The sequence below is a fragment of the Diplotaxodon limnothrissa genome, linkage group LG23 (assembly GCF_057381915.1).
Source record: "Diplotaxodon limnothrissa isolate DT_005_m linkage group LG23, D_limnothrissa_male_GT1.1, whole genome shotgun sequence".
In the NCBI taxonomy this organism is placed as follows: Eukaryota; Metazoa; Chordata; class Actinopteri; order Cichliformes; family Cichlidae; genus Diplotaxodon; species Diplotaxodon limnothrissa.
This window is the reverse complement of record NC_140617.1, coordinates 6,351,737-6,368,351: the sequence shown is the minus strand read 5'-3', so window position 1 is coordinate 6,368,351 and position 16,615 is coordinate 6,351,737. Positions and strand designations below refer to the sequence as shown.

General features: G+C 38.2%; 1 protein-coding gene and 1 pseudogene across 2 annotated transcripts; both read left to right on the top strand.

Annotated features, from left to right (window-relative positions):
* The first annotated feature begins 3,170 nt into the window (after positions 1-3,170).
* Positions 3,171-7,676, top strand: LOC146607393 (uncharacterized). Its single transcript, XM_085347865.1, has 5 exons — positions 3,171-3,565; positions 3,648-3,803; positions 4,826-4,918; positions 5,927-6,147; positions 7,667-7,676. The coding sequence occupies exons 1-5, from the start codon at positions 3,224-3,226 to the stop codon at positions 7,674-7,676; spliced, it is 822 nt and encodes a 273-aa protein (XP_085203991.1). The 5' UTR covers positions 3,171-3,223.
* A 1,601-nt stretch (positions 7,677-9,277) lies between these two features.
* On the top strand, positions 9,278-14,793 carry LOC146607392 (cytochrome P450 2J2-like; annotated as a pseudogene). Its single transcript, XR_014905139.1, has 9 exons — positions 9,278-9,512; positions 10,850-11,027; positions 11,172-11,321; positions 11,713-11,873; positions 12,763-12,939; positions 13,034-13,172; positions 13,431-13,618; positions 14,064-14,205; positions 14,483-14,793. The product of XR_014905139.1 is annotated as a cytochrome P450 2J2-like (transcript).
* The last annotated feature ends 1,822 nt before the right edge of the window (positions 14,794-16,615 follow it).

Here is a 16,615-nt window from a genome sequence, read left to right as displayed (position 1 = left end):
GTTTTCAGCCCAAATGTAGTGTAGCGCTAGCGTCGGTATGCGTCGGTACGCGTCGGTACAGGCAGCGCATTCGGTCCGGCACGCACTTTCGCGCCAAGTTTATACTCGGACGCCTGACTGCGTTGCACTTTAGCCAACAACAGTGGAGAAGCGCTCCTCGCTAGCAGACAGGTTAGGGTGTATTTTCTGTCTAATATTTCAGCTTACGTTTTGATGTAGCTTGCAGAAAGCATTTAGTAAGCTGGTGTAAGATGAACTGCATTAATGTTGTACAATGTCCATGGGATTTCTCACTCGACTTTTAATGTCAGATTACACACACATTTACACAATATGCAGTGGTGATGATGTAGATCAATAAATTCATTGTTGTAGCATACAATATTAAAAATAAAACTTGCCACTGCCTTCAAACGCAGACAGTATTACAGAAAACATTTTGAAGTAATTGATCCAATTGAATACATTCTCGACTCCCAAAGCAAGAGGACCTTTCAGTATATTCCTATTCTAAAATCATTACAGCAGATATTTAAACAAGAAAACATACTGAACAAATTTGTCACTAGCCACAATCAGAATCCTTTTGTAAATAAGGAAAAGTATACATCATATAAAGATGGTCTACATTTTCAAAATAATGAGTTTTTCTCAGGCGGTGAACTAAGAATCTCTATTTGTCTTTATGTTGATGATTTCGAAATTTGCAATCCATTGGGGACATCACGGAAAAAGCATAAACTTTGCTCAGTTTACTGGATTTTAGGTAACTTGCCACCAGGTAGTCATTCATCCCTCTCTTCTATTTATTTGGCTCTCTTGTGCAAAAGTGAGGACCTTAGGACCTTTGGCTATTCAAAAATATTTGAGCCACTTTTGCAAGACCTTGTCATTTTAGAGCAGCAGGGAGTGTTCATTGACAATTTAGGGGTCAACTTTAAAGGCACTGTCCAATATGTAGTGGCAGACAGCCTCGGAGCTCATGGATTGGCCGGTTTTGTGGAAAGTTTTTCTGGAGATTACTTTTGCAGGTTTTGTACTGCTACACGCTCAGAAATTGAATCAAAAGCTACAAATAGTGACTTTTCTCTGAGAACTGAGGAGCTCCATCGTGTACACATAGCAACTGCACGTGAGACAGGGGTAGCTTGTTGTGGTGTGAAAAGCTCGTGTGTCTTAGCAGACAGTCTGTCTTTCTTCAAGGTCACTACAGGATTCCCCCCTGATCTTGCACATGACCTTTTTGAAGGTATTGTGCCTTTTGAGATAGCTGAGTGCCTTCGAATACTAATAGGCAAGAAGTACATCACTTTTGAAAATCTAAATAGACTTGTTCAGTCATTTCCCTACAAAGGAGGGGATCAGACTAATCGCCCTCAGAAATTGCCTCACAATTTTCTTAGTAAAAAAACTGTTGGTGGCAATGCACATGAAAATTGGTGTTTACTAAGACTTCTGCCACTTATTATTGGACAACACATACCTGAAAACGAACCAGCTTGGGAACTTCTACTAGATTTGAAGGATATTGTTGAGCTTGTTGTGTGTCCTGTTCATAACAGTGACTCAGTTGCATACCTGGAGAGTAAGATTTTAGACCACCATCAAAGGTACAAAGAAGTATGCCCAGATAGAAGACCATTGCCAAAACATCACTTTCTGGCTCATTATCCCTCAATAATTCGCCATTTTGGTCCACTTGCCTTATTATGGACAATCAGATTCGAGGCAAAGCACACATTTTTTAAAAAAGTTGCTAGACACACAAACTGCTTCAAAAACATAACCCTGTCTTTGTCAACCAAACACCAGCTCATGATTGGCCATTACATTCATTCATCAGGCTGTAGCAAAGCCACTTTTGAGGTTTCACGAGTCTCGGCAGTCCCAGTAGAACTTCTCAAACGTGAAATTGCACATTGTCTTGCTGAAAAGTACCCTGACACAGCTGTAGTTAGCCTTGCCCAGAGTGTGTCTGTTGCAGGCATCTACTACAGGAAGGGCATGTTAATAGTACATGGATCACTGGGGGGGTCTGCCAGAGTTTGCTGAAATCCTGCAGATGTGTATTTTGGCAGATTCGTTGGTGTTTATAGTAAAAAAACTGAGCTCGTGGTACACTGAACACTATGGATCCTTCAAAATTGACCCATCTCCAAAGGAAATTTCTCTTGTTGCACATGAGGATCTGGTGGATTGTTATCCACTTTGTGACTACCAAGTCGGAGCTTCTCGCATGGTTACATTAAAGAGATACATACACTGTTCAGGTAATTTTAATGTCCATGTTGCCGATTTAATTTTTGTGCTGTATAGCAGTTCTTCTCAAAGTTTGGTTCTTAAAAATAGTTGGACCAGAACTTAAATCTACTCGGATATGTTTCAAGCCTTGTAAAAATACTAGAAAAAAAATTGTGCTGCAAAATTCTGAATACCACTAAAAAAATGTAACATGTACTGAAGTTTGGGAACCACCTGCTCATGTTCTTGCACTTATTTTTTAGAGTAACAGTTGGAGATTGGGACATCAGAAATGACAGCCCCAACAAAGCTTCTGATAATCCTGGGGGAGAACAACGCACTCAAGTTAACCCTTCCTTTGGGGATACCAAAGAATGTTAACGAGCTCAAAGCGGAGATTGAAAATCAGTGCGGAGTTTCTGAACAGTTCAGATTGCAGTACATGGACACAGATTTTAATCAGTTCCTTAACATGACATCCACATTTGATCTAAAAGACATGGACAAAATAAAAGTGATTAAAACAGGTGTTCCAGAAACATCCACTGGTAGTAATGAAAGCAGTGTGTCCTCATTTAACTTGGGTAGCCCCTGCTCTGGCCACAACCCTGATTATGACACAGATATACTGTCATCGCCAGAATCCAGGTCATCAAGCTCCTCGAGCTCAGCAAACTCCACGCTGCGATCAGAAGCCTGGCCACTGGACTTTCGCATACCTGAGTTTAGCTTCGATGTAGAGCTGCAATTGACAAAAGGCAACCAGGAATTCCAAGCCAATGGAACACTTTTAACCCTAAAACCAAAGCTCAAGTCTGACATTTTAGAGAGCTTGTCTTCAGAAATTATGAAGTACAAAGCTTACCCTTCAGACAGCAATCTTAGTGATGTTTGCCAAGCTTTGGTTGTAAAGCGTCCATGCTTGAAAGAGAAGGGTTCAGAAACTGGATTTTCTGCATGGAAGATCAGTTTGAAGTATAAAATGTCAAACTATCGTGGAAAACTGAAGAACTTAGGGTGTAGTGAGTTGGTCATCAATTCTCTCAAAAGAAGAGGGAACAGTAATGTGCATCCCAACCAAGTCAAGAAACCCAGGAGAGCAGAGGTGAATTTCTGCCCTGATTATCCAGCTGGAGAAACCCGAGAGAGTCAGGAAGAAGAAAGGTTGGTGCTGCTTTCAGAGTTCAAGAAGAAGAACAACAATGAAACCATCAAAGCAAAAATGGCCCAAACCTTTCCTCACCGGAGGCAAGAAATTCTTCAGGACATGCCCTTCGTAGCTGACTTTAAAAGCCGATGGCCAGCTCTTTTTTCTCCACGTGAGGTAACTGAATCAGTTGATCTGCAAATGCACTCCACATGCAATATTTTAAACCCATCACGCTAAACATTTGTTTATTTTACAGATAAATGCTGAATTCCAGCGCATCACTACGATCCCGCTAACATCCACATTTATGGCACAGCTGGACAACAACACAACCAAACTGACCAAAGTCTTCAGAAACAAGGGAGGAACATCTGGACGCAAGATCACAGAAATCATGGCTGCAATTGATGAGGTTTGGAATTAATTTTTTTCAATGCTTCATTCCCTCTTTTAATACATATGATTTTGTTGTCTCCTTCTATTGTAAGGTAAAGTTTAATGTTGGTATTATGGGATTGTTTATTCTTTGTCCTTTTCATGATAGTGTTGTCACAGTAATAAAGTTTTAAGTTGATTTGGATACTTTATAAAAAAAATTGCCAGAATTAAAAGCTGTTTTTACAGGACAGTAGCGTTTCCAAAACGGGATTTGCCGCGGCTCCCTGGGGAGAATTTTGGCATTTACAGTAGAAAAGCTGAAGCTAGAATAAACTGCCATCAGGCACCTTTCAAACCAAGACGGGATAAAGGGAGGTCTCTGAGCTTAGTACTACAACTGTTTTTTCATTTGTCCTTGCAAAACCTCCTGTTCAAGTCCTCCAAACACACCCACGTCACCCCGCTTCTCTTCCAGCGTCACTGGCTGCTGGTCAACTTCAAGGTTCATTTCAAGATCCTGGTTCTGGTCCTTAGGGCCTTACATGGACAAGCACCATCATACAATGGAGATCTTCTCAGTCCCAACACCCCCAGCAGGTCCCTGAGGTCCAGTGATCAAAGCCTGGTAGTGCACAACAGTCTAAAGACCAAAAGTGACAGATCATTGCTGCTGTGGCCCCCAAACTCTGGAACTCTCCTCCTAAGCCTTAGATCAGTGGACTCAGTGGTTTACTTTAAAAAAAAAAATCCTCTGTTCAGGCTGGCTTTGGTGTGACCTCTTGTTCATCCTCTTCCTCACTGGATTCTTCATGCTGCTGTTTTTGGTCGGGTTTCTGTTTTTTTTGGGATCCTGTGGTTACCTTTTTTTGCTCGTCACATTTTTTCAAATGATAATGTTCCTTCTTTCCTTAATTTTTTTTATTTTAAATTTTGTTGTTCTTCTGTAGTGTGTCATGGACTTTTTTTCTCAAAGCATTATATACATTTATTTTGCTGAAGTTAACTGAAAATGTCTTTAAAGTTTAGCTAAGTAAAATTTGCTTTTATGTTTTACAGAACGACACAGTTGCAATGAGAAGAGTGTGCACGCTGAAAGGACTTGCAGTCTACCTCAATGAAGATCCGAACAGCTTGATCAAAGAATATCAGGCAAGTAATCAAATAGAAACAATTTCCAGTAATAAAAATTTAACTGACGGTAATTTTTCCTCACACACATTCATTAGATTATAACAAAAAGTTAAAATTAGAACATTATTGGAGATATAAAAGCACAAGCTTATGCGGGAGTGACCCTTGCCATTACAGTTGGGGTGTAATGTGGGCTGAGTGTACTGTCTTTCTGCTTTGTTGTTCTGCCGTGTAATCTAGATGATGGACCAACACCTCTCATCTCGCTCTGAGCTGTCTACTGTTTTGCAGCTTAAAGGGATATTCCACCCCAAAGTGAAAATTGGTCTATTACCATATTACCCAGAGTAAGATAAGTGAGAAAAAATAATTTTGTAACCAGTGCAATAATTCTCCTGATCCGGCAGCAGTCTATTTGCTTTTGCCTAGCATTTAAAAAATGGAGTGAATGGGAACTATAAGCATTTTGGTTGCAAATGACTCTTTAATGGTACGAATTATTCCTGGTGAGCTCAATAATCATGTCGACTTTAAATGAAAAGTAATAAGTAACTTGAAGGATTTGGAGGAGTAGATTTAGACTTGGGAATACATTATGGTTACCACATACAACACTGCAAGCCGCCGCTGCATGGTGCATGGATATTCGAATATGTGTTTATTTATGGAAACCAGAGGCTTTTTCAACCACTGTTGTTGTATCCAAGTGCTATGCCATGGCAGGTTACAGGGTGCTTTGGCGTAACCGTAATGTAGGCCCAAGTCTAAATCGCCTCCTCCTGCAAATCCGTCGTGTTACTTTTTACTTTTCATTTGCAGTCGACATGATTATTGAGCTCACCAGGAACAATGGGTATAAGATCAGAAATGTACTGTGCTGGTTACAAAATGCTTTTTTCTCACTTATCTAACTCTTGGCAATTTATGGTAATAGACAAATTTCCACTTTGGGTGGAATATCCCTTTAATTGATATGAAACCCTGCAACTTGTATTATTATGTTTATTTACTTATTAATTTTTTTAGGATGTGGACTTCCATGAGGCCGAAAGTGAAATGGAGAAGACGCTCATTGGCATCTACGTCATCAAACCAGAAGGAGAGCGTGACCTTGACCCGGCAGAAGACATTGGTATCATAGTTGAGGGTGTCGCTGTGCTCAGAGATCTTCCTGGTGTTGCCACTGCTGTTGTGTTGTTGTTCGGCCTGATCTACACTTTAAACATGAGCTACCCATCCAACCTCAGGTACACTTTTGAGTTTTTTCAGAAAGTACTGATGGGACTTGATGCTAAGTCCCATCAGGGACTGCACACACCCAGGACACCGGGTGTTTAAGCTGCTGCCGTCTGGCAGGAGGTTCAGGCTGCTGAGGTCCCGAACAAATAGACTCAAGGACAGCTTTTACAACAGGGCAATAGCCCTGATCAATGTAAATAGCTGACCTGACTGGATACCTCCCTGGACTTTTTAGGGGGAGGTAACAATGTTTAAAACGATAACAATAATATTTATATTTATAACAAGGTGCAATAATAATTAATGTGCAATAATAACAGTGTGCAATACACATACACTTATTCTTCTTTTTTATACTAAGTTAATATACTGTGTTGTGTTGTTTGTTACGTTGTGATGTGTCACATCGTGTCGTGTTGTGTTATATGTAGTGCCGACGTAGGACAGTTTTTCCAATTTCATTGTACTACTGTACTATGTATGACTGTGCAATGACAATAAAGATCTATCTATCGATCTATCGATCTATCGATCTATCGATCTATCGATCTATCGATCTATCGATCGATCGCTCAGAAACAAACTCCTTGAATAAAGAGGAGGAAGCGGGAGGCCCTTATTGCTTAACTTAGTTTGAATGCTTTACGTTCAGGTATAGTTAAGTTGTTCATAAACACTTTTTTTCATTGTCAGTACTGTTTCTTGGGAACATTCACCAGTTTTAGAGAACAATAATGTTCATTTGCATTTTAGCAAAATACTGTTACTTAAAAAATTGGTGTTGCACTTCTTCTACTGCTACTTGACAACATACAGAAAATGACAGACATTTTAAAAAGTTCTAGCGGTTAGGCCGCTGTGATTTGATATTTCAAAGAATGTGACATTTGGCAGCTGTCTGCAACTTGGGATGTAACCATAACTTGAAAAACTGAGTAGCACTGTTTTACAGTACAGTTTTTGAACAAAACAGCCAATTTTCACTGTTTTAAATGAGTTTAGTTTGCTCTTTCATGCTTATCAGTGTTTGAAAATAATTCCTGAAACGTCCTGTAAAATGTAGGATTTTTTTTGATAATTTGGATGCTTTCTGGACCAGTTGAAAGACAAGTTGGTTAGCACTTCACTGATCTTTGAAGTAAAATATTGTTTTATGCACAAAGTATTTAGTTAAAGTTGTAACAAGTTGTCTGCATTGATTGCACTTTGTGTTAAGCTACGGCTCTACAGTCTTTTCGGTCTGTCAACAAGTATTTAATATGCACTGAATGTGCTTAGTAAAGACAGGACTTTTGTTGGATCATTTTTTTTAATCATTTTAGTTTGACGACAAGTTGGTTAGCACTTTATACTGATCTACATTTTCTGCACAAAATATTCACTTGGAATTTGTAACAAGTTGCATTGATTGCACTTTGTGTTAAGCTGTTGTGCTTGGAAAAAAGTATTTTATATGCACTGAATGTGCTTATTAAAGGCAGGATTGTGTTTGATAATTTGGGTGCTGTCTTCATTTCTTCCTAAAAGATCTCCCTAAGATTTACTTAAAAATGTTATGTCAAGTGGTTCCACATAACTGCTTTAAGTAACTTTTAAGAAACTTTGCTATTTTGTATGGAAGTAACCAGTGTAAATGATTTATTTGTAATTGTATTGAATAGAAATTACTTAACAATTTTATATAATTCAAAAGTAACAAAGTTATGTAGCAGCTACATAACAGTTTTACAAAGATACTACCTAACCAGGTTATGTCCTTCTAAAGCAGAAAAGTTATGTACCAGCTAAGTAACAGTATTACAAAGATATTGCCTAAACAAGTTATGTAGGCTTAAAGCAACAAAGATAAGTATCAGCTAAGCATTGCAATTAAGTTACATTTAGCCAATACACTTACGTAAATCTAACTTAACAGTATTGAGTTCAAACTAAGTAACAACATTTCTTAAAAGTTACTTAAAGCAGTTGTGTGGAACCACTTGACATAACTTTTTTAAGTAAATCTAATGTTTTATTTTTTTGAGTGTATGCTCCTTTATTTATTGTGCATAAATAGTGAATTGTCCTGACACAATATTGCGTTTCGCTTCTGTTATTATGGTACACTGACAAAAACATATACTTTTATTCACAGGGTAAAACAGTTGTTTTGTATCACTAATTGCCCAGTGCGATTACAACATACAATATTATTGTCACTGCTACATTTCTGTGATGCTACCAGAAATTATTTCCACTACTAATTAATTACCGTTGAGCTCAAAGGTCCTATTAATAAACGGTTAACGAATGTGTATTTATGATGACAATTTGTGAGACTGGTAAACTTATGATACGTACGATGGTCTTTACTTTCTACACGGTGCATTTCAAGGTCCTGTACCCATCCGTCGGTAAACTGTACCTGGGCTTGTTGCAGTGACCTGAAGTTACTAAACTTCATGAGTGTGTGCACTCACTCCAAGAAGCGTATAATTATAAATATGCATATAAATATGCTACGATGAGATAGCTGACTTCATCTAACTAGCAAATGTTTTCCAGGCTACGTTGGTGATGCAGTTTTTTTTAATATGTATGATATTTTTGTCATGCGATTTTAAAGCCGGTCCTACAACCGCATCCAAGAATAACATGCAGCTTATCTCAGAACTGTCGGTGAAAATTATTCTTGGAGCTAGGTTTAATTGAGCTGCATTTTAAAGAGGTGCAATTTCACAATTTGTGTATATTTTCTAAGTTCACTATTTTGTCATGTGTTGAGAAAAACACCGATTTAAAAATTACATGGTCTAATATTTACATTTAGCATATAACTGCAACATGCTTTTTTTCGTTTTTTTTTTAAAGACTCGAAAGGACTTGAAATTCAAAATTTCAGACTTGTGACTTGACTCGGACTTTTACACCAGTGACTTGAGACTCGACTCTGACTTGCCTGACATTACTTGAGACTTGACTTGAGACTTGAGGATAAAGACTTGAGACTTACTTGAGACTTGCAAAACAATGACTTGGTCCCACCTCTGCTTGTTATTGATTTCATGTTTTTATTAAATGCTTTTATTTTGACGGCCAGCTATCGAACCCACTTGGTTATATAATCACCCACCATTTTATCTAGTGGTGAAATCAAAGTTAAAACAGTAAAGTGACACGAATGAGCGGAACTATGGAGACATTATACAGCGCTCTCGGCTTGGAGTGGGTTGACGGCAGGAGCATTTTATCTTTTTCCTGTCTTTTTCTTCTGCTGGCTCATGTTCTGAAGAACCGAGTGCCGAAAAACTTTCCTCCCGGACCGTGGGCTCTCCCTTTTATTGGTGATCTTCATCGCCTGCAACCTAACAGATTCCATCTGCAGTTCGAAGAGGTGTGATACAAAGTAACGATTATTATTATCATTGTTGCTGTTAAGAAGAAGAATATATTCATATAGAAAATGGGGCGACTCGTTTACTGCAAATAGGTAGCTAAATGGTGCTATAGGTTCCCTTTATTCCTCCGTTATTGGTAATCATTTAGACTTAGATTGGGCTACATGGGGCAGAGCAGTTTTTTTTATTAGACTTTAAAACATTCGGTAACATAACCAGTGTTGCCAATTTAGCAACTTTGTCGCTATATTTAGCGAGTTTTCAGACCCCTTAGCGACTTTTTTTTTCTAAAAAGCGACTAGCGACAAATCTGGCGACTTTTTCTGGAATTATTGGAGACTTATTTATGACGACTTTTTGACGTGAAAGGGCGTGTTGCTCTTACTCTCAACAAGCAGCGGTGCTGCCGTGGGCACCTCACCCGTGCTAAAGCGCTCACGGGCGGAGGATAGTCCTCCCCCAGCTGCAGGAGATGTTCACACCTGTGCGTCCAAACTGCAAATGAATCGCGCATGAGCGAAGCCGCTGCTCCCGCACTGTCTGTAACACAGTCAGTTCTTCTTTTACTGTTATGCTGTTTTGTGGATCACAAGGTTTAAAACTACTTATAAACACACACTCTCACACACAAAGTAACTCCACCAGAGTGCCTATTTCGGGTCACTTTTGCCGGTCGAAGCCCGAATAAAGGAGCAGGGTTGGAATTGTGACATTAAAAAACAATAATTGCTAAAAGAAATTAAGTTTGTAGTTCTAAATAAACTCTAAATGCATTTAGGACGTTTTTTGCTAACTTTATGTCTCTTCCACGATGTTATTTCTCTCTCCAACAGCGTAGGTTATCATTATATTAGCATGACCAATTATGCAAATTAGGTGATGACGTCATCTAGCGACTTCTAGCGACTTTTAGGACAGCCAATAGCGATTTTCCTTACTGAGGAGTTGGCAACACTGAACATAACTAACAGCCTAGAAGCTTAGTGTGAGCTGCATTTCAAGTCGCTGCTATTGTCCTTTCAGCTTCTACTTTTTGCTGCCGAGTGTCCCGTAAAGAGACGTTAAATATTTGTAAGCAAGCATTTCTGTTTTATTTTATTAGCTGCTTTCAGTTCTTGTTTTTTGTTTTTATTTGCTTGTTTTGTGGTTGTTATATTTTTTGGGACATGGTATCACATGTCACACTTATCACAGCTGCTACAGTCTTAGTTTTCTTTTGGTAGAATAAAAATGTAAAAGTCAGCTGTATCAGAAAAGTTATTTCTTTTTAAATTATCCTAAAATATGCAAGTGTTGAATAACAAGCTAAATCTACTGTCGATTCAGTTTTCAGAGAAATATGGAAACGTTTTCAGAGAAATATGGAAACATTTTCAGCCTTCGAATCTTTGGTCATAGAGTTGTGATCATTAATGGCTACAAGTCTGTAAAGGAAGCCCTGGTCCAACGAGGAGAAGACTTTGCAGATCGTCCCATAATTCCTCTGGTTGACGATGTATTTGGAAATAAAGGTGATTTCATTTCTTTTAATTACACACTTAATATTGGAGTATCAGATGGGCACCAAGTTAGATTTATTAGCGTGACGATGGTGATCAACATGCCTAGTTTCTCTTCCAGTCAAAATATTTATATTTGTATATGTTTTTTCAAAGGTATTGTAGCTTCCAGTGGTTATCCATGGAAGCAGCGGAGGAGGTTTTCTCTTCAGACACTCAGAAACTTTGGTCTGGGCAAGATGACGTTGGCAGAATTCATCCAGCAGGAGTGCCAGTATCTCACAGAGGCTTTTGCAGACCAGCAAGGCATTTAAAAATCACACTGTTTGATAGTCTAAGGAACTTGGAAAGAAAAGTGTCTGGACTTCTTTAAGTTCCTTGAAGATGTTTCACCTCTAATCCGAGAAGCTTCTTCAGAATTGAAGAAGCTTCTCGGATTTCCAAGCTCCTTAGACTATGATGACCTGGATGACTGAGAACCTTCACAGACACACACTATTTGATGATAATTTTTACATTTTAAATGTTTGATAATTGCTTATGACCTTATCTAATTTTCTGCTAAACATATAAAATATACAATTGCTAATTTTTCTTATATAATACATGCTTTTTTGGTAAATATCAAGCAAGTTTGTCTTCTCTTTGGACATGGAGTCCATTTTCTGTCTCACCCACACTTTATTTTTATTTACAGGAAAGCCTTTTAATGCACAGCCATTGCTAAACAATGCCGTGTCAAACATCATCTGCTGTTTGGTGTTTTCAAATCGATTTGAGTACAGTGATGAGAAGCATCAGTCTATTCTTCAGGACTTCAATGAGCTTTTGTACTTGGAGGTAACCATGTGGGCACAGGTGAGCCTCCTTTAAACCAGGATTCAGTAATCTAATTAAAAGGATTTATGCAAATGCATGTGTCATATTTATTTGAATCACATTATTATAAAAGGCTCTCCTTGAATTGTTCCCTTCCTGAATTGTTCTGTGTCCCAGTGATTTGTATATTTGTAATTCATACATAGAGACCACTGATTTAAAGCATCTAAATCTTACTTGAGTCCAGCTTTGATTAGGTTGTTTTTTTGTTTTTGTTTTTTAATCAAGTTTGACTATTAGTATAATGTTCTTTTAGGAAATACTGTGTTAGCTTTATGCCATATGTTGTCTCATCTATATATTTTTCTAAAGGTCTTGAGGATCATCAAGATGTTGACAAATGTGAAACAAGCCTTTTGTGTTCTTTTTGGGCAGCAGTGGTTTTGACAGTGAAATTCCCCCATGCAGTTATTTAGGTGTTCTTCTGGGTTCTTTTGTGACCTCCTGGGTGATCAGTGGTGCACTCTTTAAGTCATTTTGGTAGGCCGACCACTCCTATGAAGGTTCACTACTGTTCCAAGTTTTCTTCATTTGTGGATAAGGGCTCTGATCTTTTTTGTGGAGTCCCAGCGACTTAGAAATGTTTTTATAAGCCGTTCTCAGGTGCTTTAAGATCTTTTAGCCTCCTTTACTTTGTCAGACAGGTTCTATTTAAGTGATTTAAAAGGTCTTTACAAAAAATGGGATTAATCATAGTCAATTCATGATTTTACAAGAGAGTTCTTTACTTTTTCGCATAGGGACATACAGTAATATGGATCTCTCTTTGAAAGCTAATTAATTTAGTACATTTTTATTAAATAAATAGAAATGTCATAGATATATCCATGCTGTCTGACAAGTTAGTGACTGTCCTCCTGCGCTGTAGATGTACAACGCAATGCCCTGGCTGATGAAGTGGGTGCCCGGACCTCATCAGAAGACATTTACTCTGGTCAAGAATATAAATAATTACATAGAAAACAGGATCAGTGAACACAAAGAAGACTTTAACCCATCATCTCCGAGAGACTACATCGACTCCTTTCTCATAGAAATGGAAAAGGTGAGTGTTGTCCTGCATCTCTGCTGTTTTTGTTCTTTTTACATTTTTAATGAAATGTCATCAGATTTTTTTTTTTCATCTTTGCCTCTAACAGAATGAAGGCAATGATTCAAGTTTTGATCTCAGTAGTTTGAATGCTTGCACCCTTGACCTCTTTGGTGCTGGAACTGAAACTACTACCACTACTTTATACTGGGGCCTTCTGTATACGATCCACTATCCTGTCATACAAGGTTTGTGACTGAGTAATAGTCACTATGACTACATATTCTGCAAGTATCTCAACTTTATAATGACAGCGGCCTCTTATAGGTCAGCCATTTATATAAAAATTGATTGTTTCTGATGTGACATTGTAATGTGTGTCTCTGTTTAATTTTGTCTCTGGATTGGGTTTTCTCTCAAGTCTATTTTATATATTTACTTAGATTTGAATTGTTTTCTCAACTTTAAAAATCTTGACGTAGACTCACATTATTAACTGTGTACAGAAAAAGTCCAGGCTGAGATCGATGCTGTGATTGGTTCATCCAGACAGCCCTCTATGAGTGACAGAGAAAACATGCCTTATACCAATGCGGTTATTCATGAGATCCAGAGAATGGGCAACATCCTCCCACTGAGTTTGTCACACATGACAAACAAGGATACAATATTGGATAAGTACACAATCCCAAAGGTACTCATGCTAAGAATTATTTTACCAAAGCCTTTTGCTTGTTTTTCTGGTTTCTGGTCATATAGCTACTGAATAACTCATTAAATTCAGCAATGTTTTTTTTTTCAGTCACTTTAAAGCATAGATAAACTCAGAAAGACAGTTTTTGCGCAATATTTATGATGGAAATATCTTAATTAATTGCAGTGGGCTAATGGTTAAACATAAAAAACAACCACTGCATTTTGGTGCATCTGTTGTTAAATAACAAGTGTTTTACAACTCATAATACGATACAACACATTTAGTAGCTCTTTTGGAATATCCAAATATTAATTGCTCAACATATGTAATGATAATTCGTTTCTCTATCAGCTGATTTTCCATCTAACCTGTTTAATTATTTTGTTCTTAAAAGTTGAGATAATTTTTAAACAAACACAAATTAACTTACCTGTTTCTTCAGGGCACCATGATCCTGCCTTTATTGCACTCTGTACTCAATGATGAGTCAATGTGGGAAACTCCACATTCCTTCAACCCTCAACACTTTTTGGACCAGGATGGTAACTTTAGGAAGAGAGAAGCCTTTATGCCTTTTTCTGCAGGTATGTCAAGAGGGCAGTTTATCTCAGTGAACGTATTCTGTTAATGAATATGTAGGCAAACAACAAGAGAGGTGTTTGAGCAAGATATGGTAAAAGAAGTGTTACATGTTTCTGCTTGCTGTTAACTGTTCGTGAGCACCGACTTATATCTACAAACAATTTCTTACATCACTGAGTTTGCAGGGGATCGGTGTCTCTTTTGTGTGTTTCAGAGCTGTAGTAATAACCTCTGTAAGATGAAAGCATAGTGACTGAAACTCTTATTGTGTATTATCAGGCAAGCGTGTGTGTCTCGGGGAGCAGCTTGCCCGAATGGAATTATTCCTGTTCTTTACCTCCCTCCTTCAGAGGTTTTCTCGGCACCTGCTGGAGAGCAGCCCAGTCTGGAGTTCACACTGGGAACCACCCGTTGTCCCAAACCTTACTGCCTTTGTGCCGCGGCACGTTAAATCATCAAGTATAAGCTAAACACGTCTATTTCTTACAGTGTACATTTGTCTTTCATTACATTTTATAATGTCAAGCAGTTTCTGTTTCATCATTATCTATTTCTATTATGTTATGAGCCAGAATGCTGTTTAATAAAACCTTTAGAAATTACATACATATATACTGAAATTACATATCTGCTGTATACAAACTGTATAAAATTCTGACATTATACTAAACACTTTTTAATGATTCATTGTTGAGTGATAATCTATGTGCCACTGTGAAGCAGTGGTTTTAAATGTGCTGAACAAATAAACATGACCTGACTTGAAAATGTGTGCGTGAGTAATATATATTCATCTTTCACTTAATCCAGTTTTGATTGACCTAATCCTTCTTATTCAGTCTGTTTTTTTATTGAAGTTCACACTGCTATCAGTTTGAGATGTCCATAGCATTTCTCAGTGTTTGTATTGTCCAATACAGTTTTGTATTCCTCAGCCATTACCTGGCAACAACACAGTTACAACACTATAAAATGCCCATGTGAATCTGATGTAGTAGTTCTACTCTTCGAGGATCAAGTTGCAGCATGATAATAGAGAATATCTGACTTCATAGTATGACTCGATTCATGCAGCTCAGCGTCATTTAGGGTTCATCGTTTTTTTGTGGTCTCTAACCTTTTCCAGTATCGACTGTATGATGTGTGTCATATGACAGTTTCCATTATCTAAAGGTCTCTGCATGGCTGAAAGGTGCCTTGAAAGTGTGTCAGCAAATTCAAGCAGTTTTCAAAGACATACTTTGCCTGTGCATTGAAGTTTGCTATTCTCATTAACAAAAAGCCATTGCAACAGTATCCTTTCAAGTGTGGAAACAATGGCTTGTGGTCTATTTGGGTAATGAAATGTACAGGCTAAAGTTATTTTGGGAGCGCTCTATATGCCTAAACCACAGCCAAGCACTCCTTTTTGATCTGTGCATGTCTGATTTTGGTACCTTTTAAGGTGGCAGCCTCCCTCGTTGTCCATCGTGGTCCTATAGGAGAATCCCTTCCCAGCTTATTGCACAGAAGACTTAATTATTATCACAAAGGCTAGTACGGGTGCATCAGTTAAGAAAAAGGACCTTTTAAATCAAAGGCTAGTACGGGTGCATCAGTTAAGAAAAAGGACCTTTTAAATCCTAGACCTTTGCCAGACATGCGTCACTGCCTGGTTGTGTGTTTTCTGCTAAGTCATTCAACTAGTGACCCAGATCATGTAGCACACCCTGAACAGCTCTGTGGTTTGTGGTAGCTAAATGTTTCTCATGCCACTATCTTTTGTGGCATCAGACCTGACACAGAAAAAGATGCGCATGCACATTCACACCAGTATTGTACTTTCACATCACGAGCATCCACGTGTCTCCTTGGGTCTGGGCATTGTAAATTTTGTCGTCAGAGGGTTAACGCAAGCCGTCGCTGTGCTTTCATGGGTATTGTGACCACAAAGTTGTCCACAGAAAAACTGCACTACATAGGTTAACAGAAGTCACCCAGGAATTCATGGTGTAAAAATCTGGAAGAATGGAAAGTCTTGTGAATTTGTGTGCTGATGACTTGCTTGTCTGAACCAACAGTGTTTGTCCCCTATCTCCTGGAATGTATCAAATCATTTAGCGTGCTGTCGGGAAATTCAGCTGTAGTAAAAGTGAATTTATGCCACTCATAGATGATTTGGGGGTACATTTCTGATTTTTCTGCTGTTCACATTCCTTGTTCTTAAAACTCCCTGTAAACCCAAACTCTTGAGGACTCTCTTATCTTATCTATTTTTCCACCAGTGTCATTTATTTAAAAAACAAAACAAAAAAACAACTGGTTTAATAGTTTGCATTTTCATCAGTCATATTTTTATCACTACCTTCAAATCAGACATTTTGGATGGAGCTCTGTTCCCAAATTCATGCTTTTTTTAAATAAGTCATGTTT